The sequence below is a fragment of the Symphalangus syndactylus genome, chromosome 13, assembly GCF_028878055.3.
Source record: "Symphalangus syndactylus isolate Jambi chromosome 13, NHGRI_mSymSyn1-v2.1_pri, whole genome shotgun sequence".
Classification (NCBI taxonomy): domain Eukaryota; kingdom Metazoa; phylum Chordata; class Mammalia; order Primates; family Hylobatidae; genus Symphalangus; species Symphalangus syndactylus.
Window position 1 is genome coordinate 107,263,606 of NC_072435.2, and position 24,306 is coordinate 107,287,911.

The window sequence follows — 24,306 nt, forward strand, 5'->3', positions numbered from 1 at the left end:
ACCCAAGGCCAAGGAGTGGCAAGGTCACATCTCCATTTTGGAAAAACCATTCTAGAAGACTAGAAGAGATATAAACATGTCTGCAGGCTACAGAGAGGGCAAGGAGAAGAACATCTATGCTACTGAACCCTAAGCTCCACGAGAGCAGGGAGTTTGTTCAATGCTGTGTTTGCAGCACTAGCACCAGTGGCTGACAGCAAACATTTTTCTTTTTTCTTTTTTTTTTTTTGTTTAAAACTGGGTCTTACTCTGTTGCCAAGGTTGGAATGCAGTGGTGCAATCATGACTCACTGCAACCTCAACCTCTTGGGCTCAAGGGATCCTCCTGCCTCAGCCTCCTGAGTAGCTGGGACTACAGGTGCGTGCCACCACACCTGGAAAATTTTTTTTTTAATTTATTTTTAGTAGAGACAAGGCCTTGTTATGTTGCCGAGGCTGGTTTTGAACTCCTGACCTCAAGCGATCAAGCCTTGGCCTCCTGAAGTGGTGGGATTACAGGCATAAGCCACCACGCCTGGCCAATAAATATTTCTTTCTTTTTGGAGACGGAGTTTCGCTCTTGTCGCCCAGGCTGGAGTGCAATGGCGCCATCTGGGCTCACTGCAACCTCCGCCTCCCAGATTCAGGCGATTCTCCTGCCTCAGCCTTCCAAGTATCTGGGATTACAGGCGCCCACCACCACACCCAACTAATTTTTGTATTTTTAGTAGAAGTGGGGTTTCACCATGTTGGCCAGGCTGGTCTCAAACTCCTGACCTCAGGTGATCCACCCACCTCGGCCTCCCAAAGTGCTAGGATTACAAGGTGTGAGCCACTGTGCCCGGCCAGTATTTCTTGTATGAATAGAATGCATGTACATACTTAATGTGGAGGATTTACTAATTCTAAATACTTAAAAGTGTTTGATCTTTTTTTATTAATACAATGATTTATTAATAACAATATAAACCTCATTTTAGGCAATTTTACTATCAGATGTCTTGAAATGAGCAAGTTTTCAAATGTCCACTTCCTCCTAAGGTTAAGGTATGTTTCTAAAACAACATTTTTTGAAATTTATATAAAACATGATTCGTGGCTGGGTACGGTGGCTCATGCCATATGTATCCCAGCACTTTGGGAGGCTGAGACAGGCGGACCACAAGGTCAGGAGATCAAGACCATCCTGGTTAACACAGTGAAACCTTGTCTCTACTAAAAATACAAAAAATTAGCTGGGCGTGGTGGCACATGCCTGTAGTCCCAGCTACTCGGAAGGCTGAGGCAGGAGAATTGCTTGAACCCGGGAGGCAGAGGTTACAGTGAGCCAAGATTGCACCACTGTATTCTAGCCTGTAGCTATGGGAAGACAATCTTGACACTGAACTTGAGACAACTACAGACATCACAATGAAAGTAATAAGGCACAGTGAAACTTAGACTTTTTTTTTTTTTTTTTTTTGTGAGACAGGGTCTTGCTCTGTCACCCAGGCTAGAATGCAGTGGCACAATCCGAGCTCACTGCAACCCCTGCCTCCCGGGTTCAAGAAATTCTGGTGCCTCAGCCTCCCAAGTAGCTGGGATTACAGGCATGAACCACCACGCCCAGCTAATTTTAATAGGGACAGGGTTTCACCATGTTGGCCAGGCTGGTCTCGAACTCCTGATCTCAGGTGATTCACCTGCCTCAGCCTCCCAAAGTGCTGGGATTACAGGGGTGTGAGCCACTGCACCCAGCTGACATTTAGACTTTCAAAGAAGAAAAACAGAATAAAAATATTTTAATAACACCTCACAGCAATGACTGAACATTTTTTTTTTTTTTTTTTGAGATGGAGTTTCACTCTTGTTGCCCAAGCTGGAGTGCAATGGCGCGATCTCAGCTCACTGCAACCTCTGCTTCCCAGGTTCAAGCGATTCTCCGCTTCCCGGGTTCAAGCGATTCTCCTACCTCAGCCTCCCCCGTGGAGCTGGGATTACAGGCGTGTGCCACCATGCCCAGCTAATTTTTTTTATTTTTAGTAGAAACGGGGTTTCACCACGTTAGCCAGGCTGGTCTTGAACTCCTGAACTCAGGTGATCCACCTGCCTCAGCCTCCCAAAGTGTTGGGATTACAGGCATAAGCCACCACTCCCGGCCATAACCAAACTTTAAAAAAAAATGTACATCCAGGTAAATGACAAATATTTCAAATTAGAATAGTAAACAGCAGTAGAAACAGATATTGAGTGATAACTCATTAATTCTCTTACCTCTAACTGTAAGGCATCTATTTTCTCTTCCTGGCAAGTATCCCCCTCACATTCATACTGTACTATTTTTCCATCTGTTTTACTTGCAACCAGTCGATGAACATAGTTATCTAAAGAAAGAGTCAACAAAAGTGTGTTTTTTTAGAATGAAAAGGGTCTCTGTACACTTTTAACTCTGACAAAATTTTTTTTTCAGATCTAATTTAAATGCCTTATAATATTTCTTTAAAAGTGTCAAATCATTTGAATTTTAGAGAGGAGGGAGAAAGCAAGAATGGAAGTATTAACTCCCTTTATAATGTGTGATTCAAGACATTCTAGAAAAATAGTGCCCCAGGGAAACTGAGAATTTGGGTTTGCAACAGCTGTCAGAAGATGACATTTCAAGCTGAGAGGGAAAGTGAAGAGGTTGTGAAGGCAAAGTTTCCACACAGAATGAGTCCAAATTAGAAAAGAGAGTGGTGTTCACCTCCAGCATAGTCCCAGACTCGATGGTTGGTAAGCTGCATGGCATACGTGTGCTGCGTTTCCTCAAAGTGCTTATAAGCATGTCGACTGACATACCGTCCACATCCTATGTGGCCGCATATTAAACAAATCCAAAGATTCTGCCGGAAGAGGTAAGATCTTAATTAGTTAAATAAAAATAAATGATCTGGCCCGGCGTGATGGCTCGGAGGCCGAGGCAGATGGATCACCTGAGGTCAGGAGTTCGAGACCAGCCTGGCCAACATGATGAAACCCCATCTCTACTAAAAATATAAATATTAGCTGGGCGTGGTGGCAGCTGCCTGTAATCCCAGCTACTCAGGAGGCTGAGGCATGAGAATCGCTTGAACCCAGGAGGTGGAGGTTGCAGTGACCCGAAATCGTGCCACTGCACTCCAGCCTGGGCTATAGGAACAAGACTCTGTCTTCAAACAAACAAACAAACAAACAATCGATCCACCTCACTCAGAGCAGGAAGGAACCTGAGACACAAGAAGACAGAATTGTTGGTTGGGCACAGTGGCTCAAACCTGTAATCCCAGCATTTTGGGAGGCCTTGAGCCTAGGAGTTTAAGACCAGCTTGGGCAACATAGCAAGATCCCAACTCTACGAAAAAAACAAAAAACAAAAAGAAAACAAAAAAAACCTACTAGGCCATGGTGGCACACACCTGTGGTCCCAGCTGCTTGGGAAGATGAGATGGGAGGAAGGCTTGAGCCCAGGTATTTGAGGTTACAGTGAACTATGATCATGCCACTGCACTCCAGCCTGGGTAACAGAATGACACCCTGTCTCGAAAAAAAGAAAAAACTGTTTCTACAGGAGCCTGATTGATTAAATGTATGTTGAAAACCCAACAATCAAGGATGCTTTTATGGGTCATTTTTTTTTTTTTTGCTGATTTCTAAGGAGCACTATGTGAATAGCAAGAAAAAAATTCACAATTCATCAGTAAAAGTCTAAGCCTTTCAAAAGCGCAAAGAAAAAGGAATAAATTTAGCTCAGGAGTAACATAATTTGTGTATTCATATGTCTTGCCCGACCCTAGACAAAAAGAAAAAAAATTTTAAAGAATTCAGGCTGGGTGCAGTGGCTCACACTTGCAATCCCAGCACTGTGGGTGGCTGAGGTGGGAGGACTGCTTGAGGCCAGGAGTTCGAGACCAGCCTGGGCAACACAGTAAGCCCTGTCTCTTAAAATAAAAAATAAAAAAATAAATTAAAAATAAAGAACTTAAGTCATACCAGGCAGAAGAAAACTCATGACAATTAAAGCTGCATTCTTTGTTCTTTTCCATCACCCATTACTTACTTCCTGAACACCACACTCAAAACACTTATTTTCTTCTACTGGCTCGGGCGTTTGACAGTACCGGCAAACAGGACACCTATCCAGGACACCAAAAGATAATGGTGCAGGTTAAATATAAAAGACAGCTGTTACAGAACCCAAAAGTCAAACACCGGATTTTATATCCTCCTCCTCTTATATGCTATTTTTATCATAACTAAGGATATCACTTAAAATAAAATATACAAAATAAAAATATACAAAATCTTGATAAAACAGAGAACAGAGAAATTGGGATCTGCCTCATGTCCTTTTCCGCTCTTCTGTCTAAAGCTTAGATGATCAAAGAGCTAAGTATTTACAGGTTACAATTAGGACTTCATTTCATGTCTGATTATTTATAATTTTTTTTTGAGACAGAGTCTTGCTCTGTTGCCTGGGCTGGAGTGCAGTGGCGCGATCTCAATTCACTGCAACCTCTGCCTCCCAGGTTCAAGCGATTCTCCTGCCTCAGCCTCCGGAGTAGCTGGGACTACAGGCATGCACCACCACACCCAGCTAATTATTGTATTTTTGGTAGAGACGGGGCTTCACCATGTTGGCCAGGATGGTCTCGATCTCTTGACTTCATGATCCACTGGCCTCGGCCTCCCAAAGTGCTTGGATTACAGGTGTGAGCCACCGCTCCCAGCTTGTTTGTTTTGTTTTGAGACAGAGTTTCGCTTTTGTTGCCCAGGCTGGAGTGCAACGGCATAGTATCAGCTCACCACAACCTCAGTCTCCTAGGTTCAAGCAATTCTCCTGCCTCAGCCTCCTGAGTAGCTGGGACTACAGGCATGTGCCACCATGCCCGGCTAATTTTGTATTTTTAGTAGAGACAGGGTTTCTCCATGTTGGTCAGGCTTGTCTCAAACTCCCAACCTCAGGTCATCTGCCTGCCTTGACCTCCCAAAGTGCTGGGATTACAGGCGTGAGCCACCATGCTTGGCCTATAATGTATTTTTACCCCAAACAACCTGCCTTATCCCCATTTCCCAAAGATTTAAATCATTCAAAAAGTACCCTTTCTTCTCCAAGTTGCTCCTAAGAATTGGATTTAAAATCTGTAGTAAAAAAACAAAGGTTGTTTTTTTTTTTTTTTTTTTTTTAGACAGAGTCTTGCTCTGTCACTCAGGCTAGAGTGCAGTGGCGCGATCTCAGCTCACTGCAGCCTCTGCCACCCAGGTTCAAATGATTCTCCTGCCTCAGCCTCCCAAGTAGCTGGGATTGTAGGCGTGCACCTCCATGCCCAGCTAATTTTTGTATTTTCAGTGGGCATGGGGTTTCACCATATTGGCCATGCTGGCCTCCCAAAGTACTGGGATAACAGGCATGAGCCACCGCACCTGGCTAAACACAAAGGTGTTAATGTACTTATTGAAATGCACATATCTCACTGCACCATGAACATCATGTGGAAGATACCAGTGCTCTATCAGGCATTCATGTCTCAATTTACAAAAAGCCAATAAAAACAATGTTGAAAAAATCCATTAACTGTTTTCTATTATACTCCACAAAAAATAATACTAAATACTAGTCATGAGTATTTTTGTTAGATGGGCAACTAGGACAGAAAGTGGGTTATAGCTGAGGCTGACTGAACTGGCACCAGGAAGAAACAATGCTCAAGATATAACTAGTGGCCAGGCGTGGTGGCTCACACCTGTAATCCCAGCACTTTGGGAGGCCTAGGCGGGCGGATTACCTAAGGTCAGGAGTTTGAGACCAGCCTGACCAATATGGAGAAACCCTGTCTCTACTAAAAATACAAAATTAGCGGGGCATGGTGGCACATGCCTGTAATCCTAGCTACTTGGGAGGCTGAGGCAGGAGAATCGCTTGAACCCAGGAGGCAGAGGTTGCGGTGAGCTGAGATTGCGCCATTGCACTCCAGCCTGGGCAACAAGAGCGAAACTCCGTCTAAAAAAAAAAAGGATGTAACTAGTAACAGTTACCCAACTAAGTAAATAAAACCAAGAAAATGGAATAAACAGGAAGAACACTAAGTGTGTCACAGATGACGCAGCTCTATCTGTGTAAGAGAAAGGAAAGGATCTAGTACACTTCTTCCTTTAGCATCAGAAGAGAAGACAGAAGACAAACTCAAAGAAAGAACAGAAATGGTAGCCAGAAATCAGAATGCAGTCTTACTAGAGGTAGAAATTGGCTTTGTCTCATCCCTTTGGTCTGTGTGGTGGCTGTGAAAGTGGTTGAATAAGAAAACAGGCCAGGTGCAGTGGCTCACATCTGTAATCCCAGCACTTTGGGAGGCCGAGGTAGGAGGATGGCTTGAAGCCAAGTCTACCCTGGCCAACGTAGCAAAAGCCCTTCTAAAAAAAAAAAAAAAAAGAACAGAATTAGATTTCAGAACCAGTTCTGAAATCTAATTCTCTACATTGTGCCCAAATGATCAAAACGATCTTTCTGAAATGTAAATTTGATCTTGAAAAGAAAAAAAAATTATAAAAATAAACTTATAAACAATTAGCATTCTATGATATACTACCTCATCTGTCTACTAAAAAATAATCAACAGTTTATCGGCCAGGCACAGTGGCTGACACCTGTAATCCCAGCACTCTGGGAGGCTGAGGTGAGTGGATCACCTGAGGTCAGCAGTTTGAGACCAGCCGGGCCAACATGGCAAAACCCCATCTCTACTAAAAATGTAAAATTAGCCAGGTGTGGTGGTGCATGCCTGTAGGTAGTCCCAGCTACTCGGGAGGCTGAGGCACGAGGACTGCTTGAACCCAGAAGGTGGAAGTTGCAGTGAGTCGAGATCACGCTACTGCACTCCAGTAGCGTGAGTGCAGACTCCATCTCAAAAAAAAATAATAATAATTAACAGTTTATTAAATTCTTCCTGCCTTTCTCTGCAAAAAATTATTTTATCCTATTTTCCTGATGAGATCTTTGGGAGCTCTTCACCGAATGGCCTTCTCTGACATCTCTCTGTATCAAAAAGACCAACACTGCCTCCTACTGCAGCCCTTCCTGAGTACCCCTGTTGGGGGATGCCATCATTCTCTCTTCCAATCTCCACCCTGAACCACATGCATTTATGTACAAGTGTAAACTCTCTTAGACCAAACCACCCCAAAGAGGACTTGAATTTGCTTCCTCTGTCTCAGCATCTCTCACAGTTCTATGCATGTACCAAGGCTCAAACCTCACTAAATGAACTACATGATTTTGAGGGCAAATGGCATGTCTTACATCCCATATGACAGGTTGAATTCTAGTTCCAGTTCTGGCATTCTCTGGCCATTGCACTTTGAGCTTGCAAATTCTTATCTCTGGGCCTGTGTCCTCCTCCTGTATAAAATGAGGTTGTTGGAAAAAAGGGTCCCTGAGGAAACTTCCAACTTTAAAATGCTATGGTTCTATAACAGTTAATTTATATCAAAAGGAATACTGGGGATGGGTATCGTGGCTCATGCCTATAATCCCAGCACTCTGCGAGGCCAAGGCAGGAACACTGCTTGAGCTCAGGAGTTCAAGACCAGCCTAGACAACATAGTGAGACCCCATCTCTACAAAACAAACAAACAAAAAAACAATTAGCTGGGTGTGATGATGCACGCCTGTAGTCCCAACTACTTGGGAAGCTGAGGCAGGAGGATCACTTGAGCCCAGGAGTTTGAGGCAGCAGTGAGCTGTGATCATACCACCGCACTCCAACATGGGTGACAGAGCAAGACCCTGTCTCAAAAAAAGGTAAAACTGGAGTGGCGGGGAACAAAGAAGTGCCTAGTATAGCAGATGGACTGAAGATACAGATAAACACTTTAATGAATGCACATATCTCAGTATGGCTTTGTTCAAGGCAACTGGACAATTCCTTGAAAAACTCCCAAATGATACCCAAGAATTGACTGAGGACTCCACGGAATTGGAGCAAGACTCCGGTCCAGCTAAATAAGTAGGGCAGGGATAAGCTGCAGAGACCCAGTTTATTTATGTGCTCCTCAGTGTCTACTACCAAGCTCCTCCTGTGTGCCACGTCCCCCATCAGGTGTGAGAGACACAGCAGTGAGCAAGCCAGGCATGGCCCCCGCTCTATGAAGCTGACATTCTTCTTCCAGCCACCAGGCCACTTGTGGGTGGACAGAGATCCCTGTAGACTTTCACCCCTCCTCACTTCTGTGCTTGGTTATATGATCTTCCCCTTCCCCCACTGCCTTCTCTGGGTTCTGCTCTTTACCCGGCTTAACTCCCAATTATCCTCCTGGAGATGCCACTTCTCAGGTGGTCCTGGCTTCATTAGGGCCCCAGTTCTCAGTCCCAATGCTGCACACTGCTCTTCTGTAACACTGGTTATAGCTGTGATTTATTTACTTGTGTGATTTCATTCTGGGTTCCCCTCTGTACTGGGAAATCCAGAAGTCCAGCATCTGATACACCTTTCTGGTTAAGTCCCACAGTGCAGTCTGCAAAGGGAGCAACCATCCTGGATTTAGGGGGTAAAAAAAAGGTACAGGCCTCACCTGTTCTTTGTCTGTAGCAACATCACCTATGACTATGATCTAGTATGCTGGGAATCAGGAGGCTGTAGAGTAGATCTCATACTTGGTAACTGCTATTTCTACTGGCCACCAAGCCATCAACAGCCCAGCAAAGCTAAAATATTAGGCTGCTGTAGCCCAGTTGATAAGAAGCCCAGAGTGAATGGCAGACACTAAGTGCAGCTGATACATGAGATTCCAGACCTAGATTTCACTGCACCATGAGAGCCTCAAACTAAGCTTTGCTTTTTTTTTTCACTCTCTGGCTCTTGGAAGGAAAGAACAACTCATGCTGCTTTGGGGAATTCCACAAGGGTTCAGAATCAGCATACTAAAAAAGGACTTGGTCTCAGAATGCTGATTCCCTGAACTTAGGAAAGGGAAGGAGAAAAAGGACCTCTTGAATAATGTCAAATACTTGGAATGGTTCATTTCTGCAGGTGGCTCTTTTTAATTCTGGAAGGGTTACAATGGGCTTGTACACAGAGGGGTTCGGCCCCTGCACTCACGTGGTGTCGTCCCAGCGCTGCAGACACTGGCTGTGGAAGCTGTGGTTACATAACGTTGTGAGGATGCCATTCACAGACTCGTCCATGCGCTCCAGACACACCGTGCACTTGGGGAGCTCAGTCAGGTCCATCACTGGGAGGCTGGCGCCCTATAGGAAACACCTCATATAAGCCTCACTCTTCATCTACCAGCAATACTTTATTTTTCCTTCTTTTTTCTGAGACAGGGTCTCACTCTGTCACCCACGCTGGAGCCCAGTGGCGCAATCACGGCTCATTACAGCCTTGACCTCCCAGGCTCAAGTGATCTGCCCACCTCAGGCTCCCCAGCAGCTGGGACTACAGGCATGAGCCACTGTGCCAGGCCTTTCTTCTTTTAATAATAGTTTTCTAGTTCCTTTTTTGACTCCTGGCAGGATATTCTCAATATCATTACTCTAAGCAAGTAATTTAAATTGGTAATATTTTCATTCATTTATTCATTCATTCAATTCAAGAAACACGGATGGAGTACCTCCTGTGTTCCTGCACCATGCCAGGTACTGGGAATACAGCGGTGAACAAAACAAAGCTCTCTGCCCTCACAGAACTGACATTCCAGGAAGGGAGACTGCTGCCAAAACCTTAACATATAAATCTCAAATGTGACCAGACTCCTAGCTCAAGCTCTAAATGTCTATGACTACAATAGAATACAAAGGAACAAACGAATAGCTGGACCTGAAGGATTTTTCCATAGAGTAAGTTATAACCTAATACTTTCTATTCAGTGATAACAGCACCAACAACACTGATTCCTCATTTTACAGGTAAAGATTGAGCCCCTGCTATGTGCAGCAGACAGACACTGTTCTAGGTGCGCAACAGTAGTGAGTAAAAACAGATTCGTTAAGTCCAAAAAACAGTCAGCTCCTGCCCCCACAGAGCTTAGAATCTAGTGGAGGGAGAGACAAAAATCAAATTAAAAAGCAAACAGTAAGCTGGGCACGGTGGCTTATGCCGGTAATCTCAGCATTTTGGGAGGCCGAGGCGGGTGGATCACGAGGTCAGGAGATCGAGACCACGGTGAAACCCCGTCTCTACTAAAAATACAAAAAATTAGCTGGGCGCGGTGGCAGGCGTCTGTAGTCCCAGCTACTCAGGAGGCTGAGGCAGGAGAATGGCATGAACCCGGGAAGCGGGGCTTGCAGTGAGCTGAGATCGCGCCACTGCACTCCAGCCTGGGCAACAGAGCGAGACTCCGTCTCAAAAAAAAAAAAAGCAAATAGTACAGGACGCCACAACAGGGTGTGAATTAGGGGGCATGACAGTCTAGATGGTCAGGAAAGGCATTCCTAAGACAGTGCTTGACTTGACGCTTCCAGCCAGAAGAGGAGAAGGAATTACTTAGGCAAAGGTCAGGGAGCACACACTTACGGACAGAGAAAAAGGATATTAACCTATAGTCCCTGAAGAGTAGATACTTACAGGAAATCTCTCAAGAAGCCACGTTCATTTAAGAAAGGAATCTCTAAAACTGAGGCCTCGTGCAGCATCCAGCACAAAGGATGCCCAATTTTATCACGTCAATTTTTTTTTGAGTTTGACAAATTTATCCGTATTTTAGTAAAGACATTCATCTCAGTTGTTTCTCTCTCCCAGCTTGACCTTAGCTTAATATTTCATTTGGGTCAAGAAAAGAGTATCTAGGAGAGGTATGTTAACAAACAGGAAAATGGACAAAAATTGATAGTTTGCCTACATTAAAGTAAGTTAAATTCATGTATTTTGATATAATTAAAAAGAACTAAGAGTTCTATATACATTTCCATTGTTTCACTTGGGGCTCATTCTAAACTTAAATGCTAGTGAACAAGTGTTAGGAATATACACAGGATGCTTCTCTGTAGTTATTACCAACTAAAAGAGCTCAGCAAGCAGTTACCACCAATAAAGCAGTCTGAAGCTGCCTCCAAATATAATATTGTAGGAGTTTTCAAGGAAATTTTTATACTGTATGCTTCTTTTGTCTGTGACTATGCTTTTAAAGATGTGTTTAACTGTCACATTAAAAAAGATGCTGGGTGGGGTGGCTCACGCCTGTAAGTCCAGAACTTTGGGAGGCCGAGGCGGGTGGATCACAAGGTCAGGAGTTCAAGATCAGCCTGGCCAAGAGGGTGAAACCCTGTCTCCACTAAAAATACAAAAAATTAGCCGGGTGTGGTCGTGGGTGCCTGTAATCCCAGTTACTTGGGAGGATGAGGCAGAGAATTGCTTGAACCCGGGAGGTGGAGGATGCAGTGCGCTGAGATTGCACCACTGCACTCCAGCCTGGGTGACAGTGAAACTCCATCTCAAAAAAAAAAAAAAAAAGCTCATATACAATATAAAAATAAAAAAACAAACACCCTACAACACACAAATCTCACAAAGTATATGTGGTGGGATTCCAAAAAAATGTTTGAAGATGCATTTTCTTTCCTTCTACTCTAGTATCTAAAATGTGCTTTTTGAGAGGCCACTGGTCAACATGTATACATTTAAAATCAACCATGTAATTTTACTAGTAAGAAAGCTGGGGCTGGCACGGTGCTTCACACCCAGCACTTTGGGAGGCCAAGGCGGGCGGATCACGAGGTGAAGAGTTTGAGACCAGCCTGGCCAACGTGGTGAAACCCCGTCTCTACTAAGAATACAAAAATTAGCTGGGCGTGGTGGTGTGTGCCTGTAATCTCAGCTACTCAAGAGGCTGAGGCAAGAGAATCGCTTGAACCTGGGAGGCATAGGCTGCAGTGAGCCGAGACTGCTCCAATACACTCCAGCCCGGGCGACAGAGCAAGACTCCGTCTGGGTCGGGGCGGGGTGGGGGAAGCCAGTATTTAAGTTCAATTTAAACTGGATTCACAAGTTAGTAATTTAAATCCTTAGACAAAGTTACAGAAAGTACATCTTCTTGTTTTCCATCTTCATACAATGTTAAATTTTTTTTTTGGTGTTTATACTTTTTAAAAAATAAAAATAGTCAAATGCTTAATATGTACATTTAATTTTTTGGTGGTGGTTTGTATTTTAAAATAAACAGCTTCCTTATGATTTGCCTCAAGTTCTGGTGGAAATGCTTACAGCAACTAGCTAATAAACAAAAAACAAGAGAAGCACATTCGAAATACTGATTTACTTTGGTAGCAAATGGTTTTTCTTTGAAGACTAATGAAGATACACAAGACCCATTAAGGTGAAGTGGGCTATTTCAAATATTCAAGTTTATATTAAAAAAAAAAATCTTTATTTTTTTTTAATTTTTTTTTTTTGAGACGGAGTCTCGCTCTGTTGCCCAGGCTGGAGTGCAGTGGCGCAATCTCGGCTCACTGCAAGCTCCGCCTCCCGGATTCACGCCATTCTCCTGCCTCAGCCTCCTGAGTAGCTGGGACTACAGGTGCCCACCACAACGCCCAGCTAATTTTTTGTATTTTTAGTAGAGATGGGTTTTCACCATGTTAGCCAGGATGGTCTCGATCTCCTGACCTCGTGATCCACCCTCAGTCTCCCAAACTGCTGGGAATACAGGCATGAGCCACTGCGTCCGGCCGAAAAAAATTCTTTTAAGAGCTAAGCATCTGTATCCACTGATAGCAATGCAATACCTACTTTATGATGACTTGAAACAAACAAATGCCTATAAGGAAAAAAGCTGTATTTTAATTTTATCTAAATTTACTTTCAGTCGATAGTTCAGTAATGTTTTCCTCCCAATATTCCCTGTCTCTATAAGGCTGTTCCTGGGAGCCAGACAAGTTTAGGTAATAAGGGAGTGAAGAGAGTAACTGCTTACAGTTTTAAACAGAAAATAACTATTTGCTTCCCTCTTTTTTTTTTTTTTTTTTTTTGAGACGGAGTTTCGCTCTTGTTGCTCAGGCTGGAGTGCAACGGCGTGATCTTGGCTCACCGCAACCTCTGCCTCCTGGGTTCAAGTGATTCTCCTACCTCAGCCTCCTGAGTAGCTAGGATTACAGGCATGCGCCACCACGCCTGGCTAATTTTGTGTTTTTAGTAGAGACGGGGTTTCTCCATGTTGGTCAGGTTGGTCTTGAACTCCCGACGACCTCAGGTGATCCGCCTGCCTTCGCCTCCCAAAGTGCTGGGATTACAGGTATGAGCCACCATGCCCGGCTTTGCTCCCCTCTTAATGTGTTAATAGTTGTCTCTAAAAAAATATGCAATTCTTTAAAAGGTACCATTTCTGATTTACTATCTGTAACCTTTGGAAACTAATAACATGAAACTACAAAATTAGCAAATGTCTTGAAATCTGTATATAAAACATAAATTACCTCTAATTTTGAACCCTAATTTGTTAGTGTACAACTCAATATTTAAAAAAAAATGAAAGAGAAAAAAAAGTGGCTCCAAAAATAGTCTTATATCATTCTTTAAAAAAGGAAACTGTTCCTTTTAACTTTACACCCACCCCACACCCCAATTTCAAAACATTGTTTAATTGTCTTGGTCATGGACATTTCCAAGATAAGATTTTATATTTCGCTCCCATAGCTTCTGGTTATCAGAAAACCCATGCTTTCTTTTATTGAAGGAGTTTGGTCCAGCTGATGTTGGTGTATCCCTTCCAATATTCTTCATCTTCATCTTTGCTTCTGGAGACATTTCCTCTGGTTCACTATTTTCATCTTCATTAAAAGCTGCTGCTCCTGAAAGAGTGTTTGGAGCAAGAGTTGGAACAGTTTCTTTTGGCTTATTTGATCCAAGTTTGATGGATATTGTTGATGCTTTCTTTGTCATTTACCTAAGGCAAATCCAAACTTGGAGATCACTGTAGGCTTTGTTGGGAGGTCTGCAGCTTCTTCTTCAGCTGACCGTTTCTCAATGCTGCGACTGGAACTTTCCCTTCCATTACTGGAAGAAACAGTTTTAGTTTTCACAAGTTTTTCTGCCTCTTCAGGTCCTCTGGCGGCTCCAGCTCGCTGAGACTTTTCAGCCACCTTCTCTCCCATCCACCATCTTCCCCCATCGCCCACTTATCAAATTTTGATTTCACCTAATCAAATGCTAAAACAACCTACTCAGAACTAACTTCCATCAAGCAGATCTCAAAGTAAAAAGACTTTCAGGTCTACTTAATTTTTTAATTTTTATTTTATTTTTTAGATGGGAGTCTTGTTCTGTTGCCCAGGCTAGAGTGCAGTGGCACGATCTCAGCTCACTGCAAGCTTGGCCTCTGGGGTTTAAGCAATTCTGCCTCAGCCTACCGAGTAGCTGAGACTACAGGCATCTGCCACCACACCAGGCTAATTTTTGTATATTTAGTAGAGATGAGTTTCCTCATGTTGGCCAGGCTGGTCTCAAACTCCTGACCTCAAGTATCCACCCGCCTTGGCCTTCTAAAGTGATAGGATTACAAGCATGAGATATCGCGTCTGGCCCAGGTCTAATTTAAAATAAAAGAAATCCGGCCGGGCGCAGTGGCTCATGCCTGTAATCCTAACACTTTGGGAGGCCAAAGTGGGCAGATCACCTGAGATCAGAAGTTCGAGACCAGCCTGGCCAATATGGCGAAACCCCGTCTCTACTAAAAATACAAAAAGTAGCCGGGAGTGATGGCACATGCCTATAGTCCTAGCCACTTGGGATTCTGAGGCATGAGAATTGCCTGAACCTGGGAGGTGGAGGTTATAGTAAGCCGAGATCACGCCACTATACTCCAGCCTGGGTGACAGAGTGAAACTCATGTCTCCAAAAAAAAAAAAAAAAAAAAAAAAAAGAAAGAAAGAAAGAAAGAAAGAAAGAAAGGAAAAGAAATCTTAATCTTAAAATAAACAGCTGTATTGCTACTTTATAAAATGATTCTGATTCCAGTGAGCACATAATATAGGAAAGGTTCCCATGGGAGTGAAAGATCAGAGCCATTACAAATTGCTATCAAAACAGAATCAAGGCCATGCACGGTGGCTCATGCTTGTAATCCCAGCACTTTGGGAGGCCAAGGCGGGCAGATCACTTGAGGCCGGGAGTTCGAGACTAGCCTGGCCAGTGTGGTGAAACCCCATCTCCACTAAAAATAAAAAAATTGGTCCGGCATGGTGGCATATGCCTGTAATCCCAGCTACTCAGGAGGGTGAGGCACAAGAATCGCTTGAACCTGGGAGGTGGAGGTTGCAGTGAGCCAAGAGAGTGCCACTGCACTCCAGCTTGGGCAACAGAGCGACACTCTGTCTCCAAAACAAAACAAAAAAAAAGGAATCAAGAGGCCAGGCACGGTGGCTCACGCTTGTAATCCCAGCACTTTGGGAGGCCATGGTGGGAAGAATGCTTGAGCTGAGGAGTTCAAGAACAGTCTGGGTAACAGGGAGACTTTTTTTTTTTTTTTTTTTTGAGACAGGGTCTCACTGTTGCCCAGGCTAGAGTGCAGTGGCAAGATCACGGCTCACTATAGCCTGGACCTCCCCTGACTCAGGTGATTTTCCTGCTTCAGGGCCCCGAGTAGCTGGGACCAAAGGTGCTCAGCATCACACCCAGCTAATTTTTGTATTTTTTGTAGAGACAGGGTTTCGTCATGTTGCCCAGCCTGGTCTTGAACTCCTACGCTCAAGCAATCCATCACCTTGGCCTCCCAACTCCTGTGCTCAAGCGATCCGTCATCTCAGCCTCCCAAAGAGCTGGGATCATAGGCATGAACCACCGTGACCGGCCAGGCTGATCTTGTCTCTAAAACAAATTTAAAAAATTAGCCAGGCATGGTGGTACACGCTTGTATTCCCAGCTACTCAGGAGGCTGAGGCTAGCAGATGCTTGAACCAGAGAGACAGAGGCTGCAGTGAGCCAAGGTCACACCACTGCGCTCCAGCCTAGGTGACACAGCAAGACCCTGTCTCAAAAATAAAAGGCAGAAACAACAATTAGGAAGACAATTAAGGGTTAATATTGAAAACAAAAACATTTATTTTCAGCTACAGGCTTCGTTGATCTAGAATTGATAAACACTCAATTTCAACAATGCAGCATCTTTTTTCTTTTTTTTTACGTTTTTTGAAATTTTAGAAAATGAGATAAAATTCAATAAAATTCTCTATTTTAAAGTATACAGTTTATTGGCTTGTAGTATATTCACAAGGTTGTGCAACTGTCATCACTATCTAATTCTAGAACACTTCCATCACTTCCAGAAGAAAGCCTGTATCCTGTTAGCAGGCACTCCCCATTCGTCTCTTCCTGCAGCCCTGACAACCACCAGTCTACTTTCTGTGTCTATGGACTGGCCTATTCTGGGTATTTCACAGATACCTTAGCATTCACTTTTACATCAATCTGATATATTTTAATTAAATATAGGAACAATTCACACTTACATCTTCAGATTTGAGCACTTCAGCTCTTTCCACATACACTAGCTGGCAAACGTCATCTTCTATTGAGTTGAACTGGCGGCCATTGCATGCCATATAAAAACTATCCGCATCAGCCTATGTACACCAATGGGGAAAAGGAAAAAAATTAAGACAGATACCCTGAAAATCTGCTTTATATTCAATATGCATGGCTTTATTCATTCTCATCAGCTTTTAAAATTTATACTTAGAAAGCGACCACCAAAAGTCACATCTACTGAAGCTGATTGGTAGGCTAATCATACTTTGTAAATCAATATTCCATGTTTACAGTATTTCCTGGGCTACAACAGAGTTTTTACTTGAACTGGCAGAAGGTACTGAAGTGCAACAAGCTGAAAGCTGGTACAATTTTAATATTCAACCAGCAACAGTCAACATTTCCCTTAATAGCAGTTTTTTTTCCCTCTAGTCATCACTTGTGCAGCTGAAAGTAAACACTCATTTCTGCAAAGCCTGGAACCAAATAATAACTGACGCTTGTTATGAAAGAACTCTTTAAGGAAATGTCAGCATTGGGCTGGGCATGGTGGCTCATGCCTGTAATCTCAGCTCTCCGGGAGGCCGAGGCGGGCGGATCACCTAAGGTGAGGAGTTTGAGACCAGCCTGACCAACATGGAGAAACCCCGTCTCTACTGAAAATACAAAATTAGCCGGGCATGGTGGCCCATGCCTATAATCCCAGCTACTCGGGAAGCTGAGGCAGGAGAATCGCTTGAACCCAGGATGCAGAGGTTGCAATGAGCTGAGATCGGGTCATTGCACTCCAGCCTGGGCAACAAGAGCGAAACTTCATGGTGAAACCCCGTCTCTACTAAAAAATAGAAAAAATTAGCCGGGCGTGGTGGCAGGCGCCTGTAGTCCCAGCTACTCGGAGAGGCTGAGGCAGGAGAATGGCGTGAACCCGGGAGGGGGAGCTTGCAGTGAGCCGAGATTGCGCCACTGCACTCCAGCCTGGGCAACAGAGCGAGACTCCGTCTCAAAAAAAAAAAAAAAAAAAAAAAAGAAAGAAAATGTCAGCACTTATGTTAGAAAAAAATAAAAGACCAGGGGAACTGGTATGAGATGAAAAACCAACTACTCTTTAATAAACCAAATAATAATAATAATAATATTACTACATGATAGTTAGATCCCATCCAACGGATCCCATCAGGAGGTCTTAAACCGCCACCTAGTGTCCAATACCAAAAGTAAAGCTCTTGGGTCAAGGTCAAGGGGCCCAAGATGAACCAGCCTTTAAAATACTAACAGTCTCATTCCCTAGCGTTAGAAAATGGGTGAAATGTGGAGAAACAGTCCCCTTGAGGCAAAGCTGCAAAGGCACATGTGCATCTCTGAAATGGACACAGGTAAACAAAACCTTCTAGTCTAGCCTTAGTAGCAAGCAACGGTGATGATTCCAGTTTTTAAACTCAGCCAATTTTTTGAGGCAAGCAGGGAGGCCAAGGCTTGTCTGGATTTTATTCCCACACGGGCATTATCCCAAACAGAGAAAGTTATGTGCTTTGGCCCTACCAACATTGACAGGCTGCTTCTGGGAATTCTGCAAAAGGAAATGCAGCATCGTCAACCTTAAGGAAGAGATTCAGGGCTGCACCAGGCAAAAATAGTCCTGCCTGTCTACCCTCACAAGGTTCTGAATCTCACAGACACTGTAAGCTTCTCGGTAGCTTTTAATTCTCCTCCAATGAGGTAATTGTGAATTCTTGATTACTTATGCTTCCCCCCACCTTTTTTTTTTTTTGAGATGGTGTCTCGCTCTGTCACCCAGGCTGGAGAGCAATGGCACAACGTCAGCTCACTGCAACCTCTGCCTCCCAGGTTCAAGCAATTCTCCTGTCTCAGCCTCCTGTGTAACTGGGATTATAGGCATACGCCACCACACCCAGATAATTTTTTGTATGTTAGTAGAGACAGGGTTTCACCAAGTTGCCCAGGCTAGTCTCAAACTCCTGAGCTCCGGCAATCCACCCACCTCGGTCTCCCAAAGTGTTAGGATTACAGGCGTGAGCCACCGCGCCTGGCTACTTATGCTTTCTTAATATGACCAAGTGAGCTAAGCAGCTGAGGAAGGATGATCAATTCTGAATATACTTTTATTTTGGAGGTGCACAGTGGCAGCAGGTTGGGGTGGAGAGGCTTTACTTAAGAAAACAATCTGTGTATTGAGCATAGTGCATTATAATTTGAAAATGTTTAAAGCCAGCTGTTGGACAAGAAGCCTCTTTAATACTAAGAGGTTACAACCTAATATGGCTTCCCCCATTCTTCAGGAGCAACGGTTTCTTGAAATGCTTTTGGTTGAGTAAGCAGCAAAGTCAGCACATGGATTCACCAGGAGAAAACGGACTGCCTGAAAGTCAGGGCCTTCTCTCATCTCTTCAGAGCCTCAGGCACCACCACGGGCTGGCAGAGCCCTCTTGGGGTCTGGAGCTCTGCAAATGCTCACTAAACAACCAGGCCTCCTCAGAGGAAAGGACAAGGCATGTGACCAAAACCATTCAACGAATTATTCCTTTCTGCTACCTGAGCCAGTTTGAGACCAGCCTGGGCAACGTGGCGAAACCCTATCTCTACGAAAAATACAAAAATTAGCCGGGCATGGGGGTGGAAGCCTGTAGTCCCAGCTATTTGAGAGGCTGAGGTGGGAGGATAGCTTGAGCCCAGGAGGTGAAAGTTCCAGTGAGCCGAGATTGTGCCACTGCAGTCCAGCCTGTGCAGCAGAGCGAGACCTTGTCTCCAAAAAAATAAAATAAAATAAAAAAGAAGAGGCATGCAGGTGTCATCATGGTGGCCTAAACTAGGATGATTGTGGCAGAAATGAAAAAGGTAAAAAAAAAAAAAAAGTATTTTTTTATAACAACAACATCACTAAACAGCTGAGATTTCCCAGTTAACATATTGATCTCTTCTTTAAAATCTTGGTATTAGAAATGCACCTTTGCCTGTTCACGTATTTTCTGAGCATCTAGTATGTGCCAGGCCCTGTGCTATGTACTAGGTAGAGAGCAGGGAACAAAATACACAAAATTCAACTCACCATCTAAGTGCACTAAACAAAAGCCTGAAGCTAACTGCAAAGCACATTGCAGAAACAGCTTCTATTGAAAATGTTTGCATTGTATGGACCCAAAACTTTAAATAAACCTGGCTTTTGTTTCCTTCTAGTCCTTTGGTTTTATTGTTCTCTTCTGAGGATTAACTCAGAAAAAGACAGATCCATTATGATCAAGGTCCTTCACTGTCACAGGAATCAACTACAGCGTTGAGAACATAACTCTACTTCTCCAAAGAGGCGTCTGCTAAGGCTGTGGTAACTAAGCACGCAGGTGAAAAAAAGCCAACATACTCTATTAAGTGGCCATCTGTACTTTTCTGCCCCCAAGAACAACAAAATTGAACTTCCTTCTGCTTTTCCTATGTCCTGAAGAACTGTAAATTCTCTACCCAAAGACCAAGTTTCCTAAGGGTCACACTACAAATTTGTAAGCACAACCCCCCCATCTTTTTTTTTTGATCTTTTAAAAAAAATTTTTAAGAGACAGGATCTTGCCATGTTGCCCATGCTGGTCTTGAACCCCTGGCCTTAAGCAATACTCCTGTCTTGGCCTCCCAAGGTGTTGGGATTACAGACATGAGCCACCACACCTGGCCTCACAACTCTTTCAGTTAAAGCTAAGGCCAACAGAAATTCAAAAATTACCAAAGATAAAGGGAAGGACTATGAGTCCTTATTTAAAAATCTGTGGTGAGGAAAAGAATAAAAATGTAGTTAGGTGCCTCGGCTATGGAGTCAGGCTGCCTAGGTTTGAACCCTAACTCTGTCACCTACTAGCTATTTAGCTGCGGGCAAGTGCCATATCTGTGCCTGTTTCCTCAACTGTAAAATACATGGCATTTTTTTTTTTTTTTTTGAGACAGAGTCTCGCTCTGTTGCCCAGGCTGGAGTGCAGTGGTGTGATCTTGACTCACTGCAATCTCCACATCCCAGGTTCAATCGTTTCTCTTGCCTCAGCCTCCCAAGTGGCTGGGATTACAGGCGTGCGCCACTACATCCAGCTAAGTTTTGTATTTTTAGTAGACATGGGCTTTTGCCATGTTGGCCAGGCTGGTCTCAAACCACTGCCCTCAAGTGTTCCATCCACCTCGGCCTCCCAAAGTGCTGGGATTAAAGGCATGAGCCACTGCACCTGGCCAACATGGCATCATTGAGAGGATTCAAGGAGACAATGCATGGAAAGCACTTGGCACAGGGTCCGGTCTCTAGTAAGTGCTTCATGGTTGGTAGCTACTGAGCCTATTATTCTCACTACAGCCGATATTAGTTTAACTTCCAGTCTTACACCAAGAGGGTATTATTAGGTCTTAGAAAATCCCTGATAGGATGATAGGGATCAGCCCCTAAGACCCAGAGTTAGCAATAAATAATACAACTCATGATACCAAGATAAAGGGTTCTAGCCCCATGGGGAAGAACATGCAGCAACCTGCTTCACAGTCTCAGAAAAACATGTCAACTTGAGCAACCCTCACTTGATCAAAAGACACAAGGGGAAAGATAGTGCAGATGTACAAGGAAAATTCATTCACAGTAAATATCCACAATATTACCTGCACATTACAAAGGGAAGTACTTGTTATAGGGAATTGTATGGGTTTATTAAACAGGTGAGTGTGGTGGGTTTATAAGACTTCAGACTATTTTAAAAGCCTAAGTGTTCTTAAACATTTTTTCCCCATCTATTTCTGGGTCTTTCCCTTTGTTACTTGCTTATTGCCCTAGTTGTTAAGTAGAAACTATAACAATACTGCTGTCATAGAATGTCTCACAAACAACCGCCTCCCTTCCCCACACCTTCATCCCACTCCTACTAGGAGAGGAGTGTGTCCCTGGAATTGAAAGTGAGGATGCCACTCTTGCTTGTCATTTATGTCTAGCTATGTAACCCTGGGCAAACCACTTATCTCCTTCTGCAGTCACCCTCCTCATCTGTAAAACAAAGATAACAATACATTTTCCGCAAGGGATTGTAGTGAGGATTAAATGAGACAAAGCGTATTGAACACTTGGCACAGTGATACAGAAGCCATCAATAAACGTTGGATATTATCATCGTTATCCTTATTATTACATGTGCTACCAGACTGAAATGGCTTAAGGCACGATTTTCCCATGGTTTGCAAAGCTTCTTGGTACCCTTGGAAGGCTCTCTGATGGACAGTGAAAGGAGCTATTCAAGTGCTTTTCTGTTCTTAATGTCAACTTGTAAACTTTAAATCCAAAGGCTAATTGAAACATTTTAAATGTCTCCCTAAATGATGGGGTACTTTGTAAACATAAAACATAGTAACTGTGTACTCTCTTGTAGACAGAACTCCACACTAAAGCTTCTCTCTGCGGCTCACAGAACAGGTACACTCTTCCACCATTAAAAAGAGAATGAGGCCAGGCGCAGTGGCTCATGCCTGCAATCCCAGCACTTTGGGAGGCCGGGGCGGGCAGATCACCTGAGGTCCAGAGTTCGAGACCAGCCTGACCAACATGGAGAAACCCCGCCTCTACTGAAAATACAAAATTAGCCGGGCATGGTGGTGCAAGCCTATAATCCCAGCTACTCCGGAGGCTGAGGCAGAATGGCTTGAACCTGGGAGGCGGAGGTTGCTGTGAGCTGAGATCGCGCCATTGCACTCCAGCCTGGGCAACAAGAGTGAAACCATCTCAAAAAAAGAGAAAGAATGAAAGAAGTGGGGGTAATGGAAAAATAATAAGATGGTGTTAACTTCAAAAAGTTTGGGAACTACTGCTTTTCTGGAATAGTTACTGCCTGTTTAAAAAAACAAACAGGCCGGGCATGATGGCTCATGCCTGTAATCCCAGCACTTTGGGAGGCTGAGGCAAGTGGATCACAAGGTCAGGAGTTCGAGACCAGACTGGCCAACATGGTGAAACTCCATCTGCACTAAAAATACAAAAATTAGCCAGGCATGGTGGTGCATGCCTGTAGTCTACTCAGGAGGCTGAGGCAGGAAAATCGCTTGAACCCAGGAGGCGGAGGTTGCAGTGAGCCGATACCACACCACTGCACTCCAGACTGGGTGACAGAGTGAGAATCCGTCTCAAAAAAAAAAAAGAAACTAGTTTCTTGTTTTTTTTTTTTTTTTTTTTTTTGGAGACGGATTCTCACTCTTGTCACCCAGGCTGGAGTGCAGTGGTGTGATGTCAGCTTTCTGCAACCTCTACCTCCTTGCAAAACCCTAAACTTCATACCCAATCTGATCTATAAAAAATCACGGGCATGAGGCCAGGTGCAGTGGCTCAGAGCATCTGTAATCCCAGCACTTTGGGAGGCCAAGGCAGGAGGATTGCTTGAGGCCAAGAGTAGCCTGGAAAACACAGCAAGATCTCATCTCTACTGAAAAAAAAAAAATGTGTGTATGTTATAATTGTATTTCTGCTAATGAATTTAGAAATACATCTAGAATTACAATTATATCTTAGAAGACATATCAAGAATCTTAAGTGCAAAATGTTGTAAATCACATACAGCTACTATCATACAGTTTCAATAACAGTTTTTGTGGCAAAGAGATTTTTAATAACTTTAATAACTTTTACCTGTGCACTAAACTTTATCAGCACCATATATTGGTTAGGAGTAGAATCTCTGATGATTTTCATTTGTTCAATTACTTCGTTAAATGGGGCAACAAACTTCATAAGGTCATGACTGGTCATTGCAGCAGGGACTGTGAGAATACACAGCATGGCACTGCGCTGCACATCTTCTTTTAAGGAGGTCATCTTACTAACAAAACAATAATTAGAGTGTCTTGAATAGATGAGGTATGGTTAGTTTAAACAATATTAGACGACTTTTATGTCCAAGAAAACAGGAAAAAATAAAAATTGTAGTATTTCATTAATGAATTGTTCTGTATTATACCCCCCATTAGACTTTTTAATCTTCCGTTCAACGTTTATTACGGTTATAAATCTGCATTCGGCAAATTTGCAGTGTTTTACTCTCATCAATGTTTGAATAATAATCTGTCACTGGTGGCCAGGCACAGTAGCTCATGCTTGTAATCTCAGCACTTTGGGAGGCCGAGGCGGGCAGATCATGAGGTCAGGAGATCGAGACCATCCTGGCTAACACAGTGAAACCCCATCTCTACTAAAAATACAAAAGAAATTAGCCGGGCATGGTGGCAGGTGCTTGTAGTCCCAGCTACTTGGGAGGCTGAGGCAGGAGAATGGTGTGAACCCAGGAGGCAGAGCTTGCAGTGAGCCAAGATCACGCCATTGCACTCCAGCCTGGGCCACAGAGCAAGACTCCATCTCAAAAAAATAAATAAATAAATAAAAATTTGTCACTGGTTAACTTAAAAGCACAACTCTGGCTATGGACCTCTCTTAAAAGGCCTAAAAAAACAGCTCTAAATATCAGAGACTTCTCTTTCTTTTTTTTCTTTCAGACAGTCTTGCTGCACGGTCTCGGCTCACTGCAACCTCTGCCTCCTGGGTTCAAGCAATTCTCCTGCCTCAGCCTCCTAAGTAGCTGGGATTACGGACGCGCACCACCACGCCGGGCTAATTTTTGTATTTTTAGTAGAGATGGGGTTTCACCATGTTGGCCAGGCTGGTTTCGAACTCCTGACCTCGTGATCCCCCTGCCTCGGCCTCCCAAAGTGCTGGGATTACAAGCGTGAGCCACCACGCCCGGCAAGAGAGAATTCTAAACCATAAGGATGTAACTGAGGATTACAGGAAGTGTTACCAAGTTGAGATGGCTGGAATAGAGAGGAAAGAAAATCCTCCCACAATGCAATTTGTTTTTTGAAATGCTGCAAACTC

The 24,306-nt window shown here is 43.7% G+C and overlaps 2 protein-coding genes across 4 annotated transcripts in view; both read right to left on the bottom strand.

Moving 5' to 3' along the window:
- The window catches only part of BRAP (BRCA1 associated protein), a 44,317-nt gene that overhangs the window by 14,379 nt on the left and 5,632 nt on the right, over positions 1–24,306 (bottom strand). For 2 of the 3 annotated variants that reach the window (XM_055238713.2, XM_055238714.2), the window contains exons 4-9: positions 23,068–23,257; positions 16,409–16,522; positions 9,069–9,217; positions 4,034–4,109; positions 2,702–2,840; positions 2,233–2,342 (exon numbers count right to left, since the gene is read on the bottom strand). In XM_055238713.2, the coding sequence (XP_055094688.1) occupies positions 2,233–2,342; positions 2,702–2,840; positions 4,034–4,109; positions 9,069–9,217; positions 16,409–16,522; positions 23,068–23,257 (778 nt within the window). The remainder of the gene's footprint in view (positions 1–2,232; positions 2,343–2,701; positions 2,841–4,033; positions 4,110–9,068; positions 9,218–16,408; positions 16,523–23,067; positions 23,258–24,306) is intronic. The other variant, XM_063614467.1, reaches the window with a different exon arrangement.
- Positions 9,226–16,401, bottom strand: LOC129460622 (PEST proteolytic signal-containing nuclear protein-like). The gene is made up of 2 exons (XM_055238735.2): positions 13,849–16,401; positions 9,226–13,753 (listed from the first exon to the last, which is right to left on the bottom strand). The coding sequence occupies exons 1-2, from the start codon at positions 14,054–14,056 to the stop codon at positions 13,542–13,544; spliced, it is 420 nt and encodes a 139-aa protein (XP_055094710.1). The 5' UTR covers positions 14,057–16,401; the 3' UTR covers positions 9,226–13,541.